The following is a 9,311-nucleotide window of genomic DNA, read 5'->3' as shown; positions in this document are numbered from 1 at the left end:
GCTGTGGAGAGGCCGGGCTGTAGCTCCTGTGTGGACCCCCCCTTGCCGAGGGTCTCCGGGCAGCTCTGCCCTCCCTCCTGTGCCCTCCCTCCCGTGCCCTCCCTCCTCTGCCCCCGCTGCCTCCCAGCCCCTGGGTTTCCTGTGCCGATGAGCAGCTGCCTGGAGCGCCCGGGTATGCTCAGGAAACGCTGGATGAAAGCAAGATACGCTGGGGCCCCTTCCCTTCACCCCCAGGCCCTGAAGAGCCATTGCCACCGCTCTCCTCGCCCCTCGTTGGAGGTGATGGGTCCATGCTGCAGAAGGCGATGGCAAGAAACAAGTAACATCATTGGGTGCCTCGAATTTCCCATCCCTGGAGCCCCAGGGTTGTGCATCCCAACTTTAAGACGTTTAAATGCTGCACAGACCCTCCCAGGAGGGACAAACATCCGCTTAGCCACATCCTCCCTGCTGTCAGGCTGCGCTGCCGCTCCGTGGGGCAGGGCAGGGGATGGAAGGGGCCGGGGAGTGGAGGGGAGTGCAGGCTGCTGCCTCCCTGCCTGGAAAGGTCACGCAGCACCCACCGTTTCGGTGCTGGCAGGAGCATCACCCTCCCGTACGTCCCTGCAGCCTGAGAGGCAGCTCGTGCCAGCCTGCGCTCCGGGCAGCCCTGGGGATTCACCAGCAGCCATCGCTGGTGGCAGAAAGGAGGATGAGAAGCTTCTGTGAGCGATTGCACTCAGATGGTGGCTTGCTCCAGGCTCTGCTCCAGAAGCCCAAGTGCTGTGCTCTGCTTTACAGACACATTTTCCCAGGGCTTGGCTGTGGGCTACGGCAGTCACAGACCTGAGCTGGTCGAACTGGAGATGAGAGCGTTGTTGCAAATCCCTTGGCACTGGGGAGCGCTTGGATTGGCAGCTGCTGGGCTGTAACTCAAAGCACCGCAGCTCTCCTCCCACGGAACTGGAAATGTCAGCCTCCGGCTGGGAGCACTGGTCTGCCCCTCCTGCCAGGCCAGCCAGCACGGGGCTCCCGCTGAGCATCCCCGCACACGGCCGGGACAGAGCCAAGCCTCTAGCTGTTAGCTGGAGCCAACGTGGCCATGAAAACACCCAGGCACTGGGGCAGCAAGAGCTGCCTTCCTGCCGGGGCAGAGTCAGCCACCCTTAATCAGACCCACAGGCACCTTCCCCTCCCCAAAGAGCAGCAAAGTAGACGTACAGCCCTGTCCCTCTGTCCCCAGGGGTGTGAGCAGTGGACCCGAGCTCCCCGTGGGAAGGCGGGTCAAGGCATGGGTAGCCCACACAGCAGCTCATCTCCTGCAGAAAGGGCTCGTTTGCTGCTTGAACAGCCCCCGGTATACCTACAGGCAGGTGCTGTGGAGGTAGCTGGGAGGGTGCTTCACTCTTGTGAAGCAGGGAAGGACATAAATGCCGTGTCTGCTGTGGTGAATCCCAGCAGAGGAACACTTGTTGTCCGGTTCTCTTAATACAAGTGTCTGATCCCTCCCTTTGCAAGAACAAGCACCCACTCAGCATCCTGTTGCTCTGAGATTGTTTAATATTAAAGTCATGGAGAGGGGTAGGGTGAAGACCAGCTAAAACTACCATTAAACCCAGCCAGACTATTTTTTTCTCCTGTTCAAAGAATAACACAAACTGTAACGGATCATCCCTCCTCAGTCTGTCTGCAGCCTGTGAGCACCCCCACGCCAGCCAGCAGCGATCGGCCGCGTGCCGGGTGCTCTGTTGCACAGCACCCTAAAAGTCCCCGGAGGTGCAACTCCAGGCACAGGATCCCGTTTTGATCTCCAGACTGAAATCTCGCTAGAAGATGCATTTAAGGCTCGGTTCTCCCCAGCAGCAGAGACTCTCGGGAAGCAGAGCGGGGGTTTGGGAGTGGGAGCAGGCAAGGTTTAGCTGTTGCTTCAGCACAGAGAGGAGGTGGCTGAGCTGTGAGGAAACGCTGCTCTCGTTTGCACTTCAAATCATTTCTTCTCCGTGGTACTCTTGCCTCCAGGCTGGTCCCCCATCCCTCTCTCTCCTCAGCCCCTGGCCATCAGCGGGCTGTGGCGAAGCCGATGCGGTTGTGGCGCCGGTCGAATTTGGTGTAGTAGTGCCCGATGAAGCTGGCGCCCAGGATCCAGATGGGACCAGCGGGGGGTGGGATATCCAGCCCTGAAAAAGCCACCACGCAGACGTCCTCCCCGTACTGGGGTTGCTGCAAAGAGGAGGAGACCCACGTGGTGATGGATGTGCCAGGAGGGAGATCCCTACGTGCCCGAGGAAGGGCTGTGATCCCCAGCTCAACACCCTCTGCTTGGCCTCCACGTTCCTTCCTCCAGCAAGGAGGATCCCTGCCTGCCTCTGCTCTTCGCTGCTCACCCCAAATCTCCCCCAAACCACCCAAGGAAGCAGCGCGGAGGGGTGCAGCTTACCCTGAGGATGTAGGCTGAGCCGCTGAGCGCGTAGGTTTTCCCACCCAGGTGGAAAGAGATGTTGGGCAGCTGAGGGACTCGGTCACAGTCCACCATGTACTGTGGGAGGGGGAGACGGCGCTGAGCCCCTTTGCTAGGGGAGGGATGGGCTGGGGTGCAGGCAGCGAGGGGCCAGGGGCACGGAGCAGGGCAGAGGGGTTTGCTCACCTCTCCTTCGGCCATTTCTGCTGCCCCGATGGCTTTCATCAGCACGGAGACGGGGCCGGCTGGGCCGGTGATGTAGGATGCTCCCGTGTCGATGGCCACTGAACAGCCTTCCTTGCAGAACAGGATTTCAGCCCCTACAGAGACCCTGGAGAGGGAGGGGAGAAAGGTGACCCTGAGTCTCCCATGGTGACCACAGCTCTCAGGGCCACGTGTGCCCACAGGCGAGTGTGCCACATCCTTGTCCAGGCAGAGCATGTGCTGCTCCTGGAGTACAGACTCCCCGTGGCCCCAGGAACCCTCCTTTCAAGCTTCTCGAATGTGAAAGCTAAGCTTCATCATGTGTGGGTTTAAAAGAAACAAAGCAGCATTGTTTCAGTGCCTCACTCTCCTTCCGCAGGACTAAAGGGGGTTAAATCCTTCCACTGCGGCTTCCCAGTTGAATCAGCCCAAGGTGCCACCCCCTCCAGAGCATCCCCAGGGCTCTGTGCTGGAGGAACCCACCCCAGGAGGGGAAAGCCCCCGCCAGCAGCACACTCCTCCGCATCCCACCTTCCCCAGCACCCAGCGAGCTTTTCCCAGCCCAGGGAGGTTTGCAGGCTGCGGCCGGTGCTGTGCAGAGGCACCCCCTGCCCTCACCCCTTCATGCTGATCTGCCAGTAGCCGCTCTTGCTGACGTTCAGGTAGTGGAAGTCCCCGGTGTAGTAGGCTGGGTCGCTGCCTCCGAGGATTATTTCCCCCCCGGGATTCAGAGGAGCGTTCCTAGGGTGCAAAAACACAGTGGAGCGATTCGCCCTCGGCTGCTGTCCCTGAAACACCAGGGAGAAGGGACCAGCAGAGAGCAAGACGGAGCAGAAGGAACCCCGAGTTAGAGCACAGGGTGCAAGAGCCCGCGGGAGAGGGGGTGCCACATGCTGAGGTCTCCAAGCAGGTCGGTGTGAGCTCCTACAGACCAGTGCCCGGCTGCCAGCGCCGGGCAGGGCTCGCCTGGGGCAGGACCTGCTGCCCGGCCCCGGGGTGCGCGGGGGGCTGTTAGTGGGTGCCGTGTCGAGAGCGCTCGTGCTTTTCGTCTTCTTACTTCGAAGCTCTGCAAAGAGAGAGATGCTCCGTAAGCCTGTGGTCTGGGGGTGGCTGCGTCCCAGGGTGCCAAGGGGACCCAAGTGGCACGCAGATGAGGCTGCAGCTGCAGCCAGCGTCATTAGGCTTTGTTCGTTATTGATGGATCCACCTTTAGCTGAGGTAAAGAACTCCCGTGCCTGCTTTAAGCATGTTTGTGCATCTGTTTGTCACTGCAAGTTGCCAGGCTGCTGTACCTGGGGCCGGTGGGGAGTGCTGGGGTGGGGGGGGCAGCGTTCCTGCTCTGCCAGGACAGGCCCTCCCGCTGCTCCTGAGCATTTTGGTGCTGCTGGGAGGAGGGATGCTGGGACACAGCAGTTTGGGGCAAGAAATGAAAGGAGGTTTGGCTGCTGGTGCAGGTTTTCCTTCAAAAGATTTTGTTGTTTTGTTTTTTTTTTTTTTTAAATTTTGCCTGTAAATGAAACACTAAACCCACTCCCGCTGTGACTGCTCCAGCCCCGCTCGCAGAGCAGGTGACTGTGCAATCCGACAGTGACAAACGAGCGCGGAGCAGCCGCTCCCGGCCTCGGCACTCCCTGCCCAGCAGCTCCAGATAAGCATCCACCTGGCTCTGCCTCTTGCGCTGCCTCATTCCACCCCAGCTCCTCCAGGCACCCTCCACGTGCCCGTACCCTCCACCCCACCCTGGGTCCCGCAGCCTCAGCCGTGGCTCATTCCCAGTCCCGAGATGCAAACCCAGCACCGCCGCGGTTGCAATGCCCATGCCCTGCGAAACAAACACCTCCCCAGCCCTGGCACCCGCTCCCCACAGCACCCACCGGCTGTAGTAGACAGAAAACACGTCCTCCTTGAGGATCTGCTGGGAGAGGATCCGGTCGAAGACGGGGGTGATGCCGTCGATGGCCTGGCTGGGGTAGCCCATCCCCAGCACCCCGTCAAACCTGGCAAAGATGAAGGGGAAGGCGGGCAGCGCCGTCGCCTCGGCGAAGACCTGGATGATGGGGATGTCTGATACCTGGGGAAGGGCACGAGTGTCCTTGCAGGGAGCTGGGGGGCTAAATCCCCCCCAAAGAGCCCCCATACTCTTGGGTAACTGGGGATGCTCTTACGGGGGAGCAGAGCCACACGTGGGCATCTCCTTGCTGAGCCAGCAGCTCCGGGTCTGCGAGTTCAGGGCACGCACTCACCATGACAACGTCCTGGCTGAGGAAACCTTTGACGCTGCCCGTCCCGTAGCGGATAGCGAAGCCCGTGCCGTTGGCGATGTACGTCCGCGACTTGGAGGAGTCGTAGCGGCTGTGGGAAACTGGGTAGAGGGAGAAGGGGCGTCAAAGCAAGCGAGGGAGGTGGCGACGGCAGGACTGGCTAAGGGTCTCTGCTCCCCCAGCCTCTGCAGGGTGACAAACCCACCCTGCCCCAGTGCCAGGGGACCCGACGGCAGCAGACCCCGCTGTGCAAAGGTAACCCCCCCCCCGAGATGGAGGGTCGTGCCCCCCTACTCACCGCAGGCGCTGTAGAGGGGGGAGCACTTGCAGGATGGCACCCACAGGTTGGCCGAGCCCGTGTCGAAGACCACCTTGAAGATCTGCGCCGGGGTGCCGATGCTGATCTCGCCGAAATACTGGGTCTGGAAGAGGGACGGCGTGGGGAGCATCGCTGGGGTCACGGCTCAGATGCAGACCCGAGCCCCCGCAGCAAATGCACCGTGGGGTGCAGCGGGCAGGACTCGGGGGGTGCGGGGCTGTGTTGGGGGTGACAAGCCCCCACGCAGGGAGACACTCACGTCCAGGTAGTTAGTGAGGAGGGTGGGAGCCGTCCCGTTTCGGGGCCCGGCCCCACCGCTGTGTCTGCCGTGCCTCAGCTCGGGGAACACATCCGACACCTTCACGCCCATCTCCCGCAGCGTCTGGCGCACGGAGGGCATCGGCCGCAGCGCGACCCTGCGGGACGAGGGCAGGGCTGGGGGCCGGGGGGCACCCGCAGGAGACCCCCCCCCAGCACCACCTCCCAGCCCTCCTGCCTTAGGAAATCCAGCCGGGTGGCTCTAGATGGCAGCAGCTCCCCACAGCACCCCAGTGGGTCCCCGTCCCGCTCCCACAGCCCCACACCAGCGCTGGGGGGATGCAGTGGGGGGGATGCTCCACAGCCCACCCAGGAAGGGAGCCCCCCGGGGCTGGCTGCTGCTGGAGGCATCTACTGACACCGGGCAGGCACCCACGGGCTGAGCCCAGCCCCACGCTCGGCTCGTTTGCGAGTGAAACGCTCCGTCTTGGCCCCCTTGGTTATTTGGGAGACGGGGGTGGTGCTGAGCCGTGCCCAAGGGGAGAGAGGAAGAGGAGCGAGGAAGAGCAGGTGGGCTAGCACAGAACAGAAAAGGAGGTGGGAGGGGGGGGACGGCTGCAGCAGGTACCGCAGGAGGAGAGTCCTTCGGTCCTCAGCACCAGCCCAAGCACCCAAACCCGAGGGGACACAGTGAGACCCACCACGTTGTGGGCCACCTGCGACACGCACGCCTGCTACCTCTGCAGAGCCTGGGCTGGCGAGGGGAAGAAGCCGGCGCCCCAGGTCACGGCCAAGACCACCAGACACTGCTGCACCCTCCTGCTCTGTCCTGCCGGCATCGCGCTCTCCCAGGGCTCCTGTGCCAGCAGCTCCCTTGAGTCCCAAAGGGGAGGATGCTTTTATAGCCTGGGTTCCTGCATCCGTGTGGGTTTCTCCTCCCCACCGGCCGGGGGAGGGCTGGGGATCCCATGGGCAGCACCGTGGGCAGGTGGACGCTGACCATGACAGTCCCTGTGGAGGGTGGCATGGCCAGGAGAGCCCCGTGCCCGGCGGCAGGTGGGCAGGGCTGGCGAGCGTGGCTGGCAAGGGGAGCTGCAAATAGCTGGGAGCCACAAACCCACACGCCTTGGGGTTAATGGCATTGCTACGAGTCAGCATCCGGCCCTCGCCAACACAGCGTGTGCCAGGCACGGGCCAAATGCCTGCGGGTGTCAGGCAGGAGAGCTGGTGGGTGATGCTGACTGAGGTGGAGATGGCTCAGGTCTAGATGGCAGCCTGGGCACGATGTCCCCGAGCTCTGTGTGTCAGAGGAATGGGGTTTTCCCCAAAGATCTGGGGGTGGGAAGAACAAACAGGCGCTCAGCTGCAGCCCCTTCAGCCACCAACAGCAAACCCACCAGACCCCACTGCCCTTAGGGGTGCTGCCCTGGGCACAGCGATGGGGGCCCCCCGCCCCAGCTCCATTACACCAGTGAGGGAGCAGAGCCTTAACACAGAACCTGGGGGCAGAGAACAGCTAAACTCGCTGCAGTTGTTACACATGACGTTAGATCAAGGTACACGCCTGGCACACCACGGTCCGTTCTCTGCCCTGTATAGGCAGGGTGCAGAGGAGCCCAGCGTGGCTCTGGGTGCCCGAGCTGCCGTGCCCGCTCTGCCCTGTGCTGTGGAAGGGAGGTGCTGCTCAAAACCCCCAGCGTGGGCTGCAGAGGACCCCTTCGTACAGCGTGCACCGCTGGCCCCCAGCTCACACGCGGCCATCTTACCCCAAGCGGTGCCCAGCCCAGGGTGGTGGGTGCCGGATCAGGCCCTGTGGCTCTGAGCCCAGCGCTTGACCTCAGGGAACCTCGGTGGGAAATGACTGCAAAGGCAATAAAAATGTTCTCGGAAGAAACCTGACGACACACTCGCTCCTGCCTCGAAACACCCAGCTACGCAACCACGCTGGCGCACTCCTGTGTGGACAGGATTTTAGGGCACTGCTGTCACCTTTGTCCAGGGGACACCGGTGCTGGAGGGGGGACACCCCACAAGATCCAGACAGCTCCCCTCCAAACCTGGGCCTTCAAAGCCTCCTCCCACGGGGGATTGTGCCTGCAGCCTTTGGAGCCGGGGAAGGCTGACCTCGGCGGGCACCGAGGCTCTGCCCCGTGGGTCACAGCCCCGCTCCCCCCGGCCCTGACGTCTTTTCCCATGCTGAGCCCTGGTGCTGCGTCACTCGGGGGAGCCTCGTGCCCCGGCACAGGTTGCAGCGAGGTGCAGAGGTCAGGAGGCAGCAGCCCAGCCTGGGAGCAGCGGCGATGCAAGAGAGCGAGCCTGGCAGGGAGCCACCAGACATAAATCCCCTTCCCGGGCATCCCGCGGGCTCTGCCTGCTTTCCCGAGCCCCGTTCCCCAAAGGAGAGGCTGGGGCTGCAACGGGGTTGGCACCACAGCCCTTTTGAAGGGAAAGCAGGGCATAAACAGGCAAAACCGACTTACCCATCAGAGAGCAGAGGGCTGGTGCCTTGCAGTGGCCAGCACCGGGGCTGACCTACCTCGCTGGCAGCACCAGGGCTCGAGGATGCCCCTCAGCACAGGGCACCTTCCCCCATGCAAGAAAACCCCCACAAGGCGTTTTCCACTCACCCCCGCCAGCAGCAAGCAGGGCTGAGCAGCTGGTGCACGGGAACAGCGATGGGAAGACCTGACATGGGGCTTTAAATAACCTGCAACGGGTGCGTTTGTGCACGGGGTTATAGGAACCAGGGCAGAGGAAGGAGCATCGCTCTTCAGTTATTTCCCTGCCTGCTTTCAAGGAGTCGAACGATCGAGCTAAGAATGAATTCAAGGAAAAGGCTTCCCAGAGAGAAATAAATGCTTCCCTGCAAGATAAATGCATTCCTCTCTAGCGTGGGGCTGAACAAGCGTGTTTCTTAAAATAAAATTTGAAATATTAAGTACTTCCCTCTCTAAATAGAACCATCAGGAAGCTTTACTGAGCAGCCTTATGTCTTGAGGGATCTTTTAAAACAGTATAAAAAAGGTAGATGCATTTCTGTCCTTCCCACACATTTTACACGCTTTTCTAGCTCGTGAGTTTGTTGCTAGTAAAAACACACGAGGCTTGTGAGAATCCTTGTTCCGGATGACTGAAAAGCTCAAGCACAAAAGCAACTTTTGGGAAGGACTGAGAGGCGGCTCTGGATGGCACCAGCACCGGGGGAGTTTGGCCATTGACGTCAGCAGAGCCGGGGCTGCACTCAAAGCGTTTGCTTATAACCCAAACTGCTCTGGCAGGGCACGGTGAGATCGTGATTTACTGAACCAGAGGGAAAACATTTCCCTGCAACAGGCTGGGGAGAGCAACTCCAGCTCGCTGCCGCCTGCCCCGTCCCAGAGGCAGCTCACAGCTGTTCCCCGGGTCACTTGGAGCCTGATGGGGACACGTCCCCCACTGCCACTGGGGATGATGCTCCATCCTGGCTTGTTTTTCCCAGCAGGATGAACTGGGGCACACACCCTGCTCATCCAGGCTTGCTGCCATGGGGATGGAGGCATTGTCCCACATGGTATGTCTCTAGGAGCCCTCCGCTTTCCTCTGGTGAAGCCCTGAAGGTGAAGCTTGGCCAGGAAAAGTTGCTCTACAGCCTGGGGTGAAGCAAAGACAAGGACTGCAGTGGGGCACCAGGGAGGCTGCAGCCCTTACTTACCCCCACGCCGTCCAAGCCCAGCCTTCCTCTCCCATCCCTCCTCCACAAGCAGCTGCCCAGCTCTCGCTCTGCTCCAAACCACCTCAGTGCTATCAGCAAAGCTGGCCCTGATCCCAGCAGGACTGAACCCACCTCTGCCTT

At 61.5% G+C, this 9,311-nt stretch overlaps 1 protein-coding gene across 1 annotated transcript; it reads right to left on the bottom strand.

Moving 5' to 3' along the window:
- Positions 1-2,037: 2,037 nt before the first annotated feature.
- On the bottom strand, positions 2,038-6,318 carry REN (renin). The gene is made up of 10 exons (XM_068419431.1): positions 6,218-6,318; positions 5,481-5,637; positions 5,201-5,324; positions 4,885-5,003; positions 4,516-4,712; positions 3,699-3,707; positions 3,260-3,382; positions 2,624-2,768; positions 2,417-2,515; positions 2,038-2,199 (listed from the first exon to the last, which is right to left on the bottom strand). Exons 1-10 carry the CDS (start codon positions 6,316-6,318, stop codon positions 2,038-2,040), a joined length of 1,236 nt encoding a protein of 411 aa, XP_068275532.1.
- Between the last annotated feature and the right edge of the window lie 2,993 nt (positions 6,319-9,311).

The sequence above is a fragment of the Nyctibius grandis genome, chromosome 27, assembly GCF_013368605.1.
Source record: "Nyctibius grandis isolate bNycGra1 chromosome 27, bNycGra1.pri, whole genome shotgun sequence".
Classification (NCBI taxonomy): Eukaryota; Metazoa; Chordata; class Aves; order Nyctibiiformes; family Nyctibiidae; genus Nyctibius; species Nyctibius grandis.
Note: the sequence above shows the minus strand (reverse complement) of the source record. Positions and strands in the feature narration are given on the sequence as shown.

Bases quoted from the DNA above. Each gene is read 5' to 3' on its own strand.
- REN (XM_068419431.1), bottom strand. From the start codon at position 6,318: ATGCCGGCAGGACAGAGCAGGAGGGTGCAGCAGTGTCTGGTGGTCTTG. The intron at 4,713-4,884 runs GTGAGTGCGTGC...GCCCTTCCCCAG, and splicing joins TCAGCCAGGACGTTGTCATG to GTATCAGACATCCCCATCAT. The intron at 2,516-2,623 runs GTGAGCAAACCC...CCCCTCCCACAG, and splicing joins CAGAAATGGCCGAAGGAGAG to TACATGGTGGACTGTGACCG.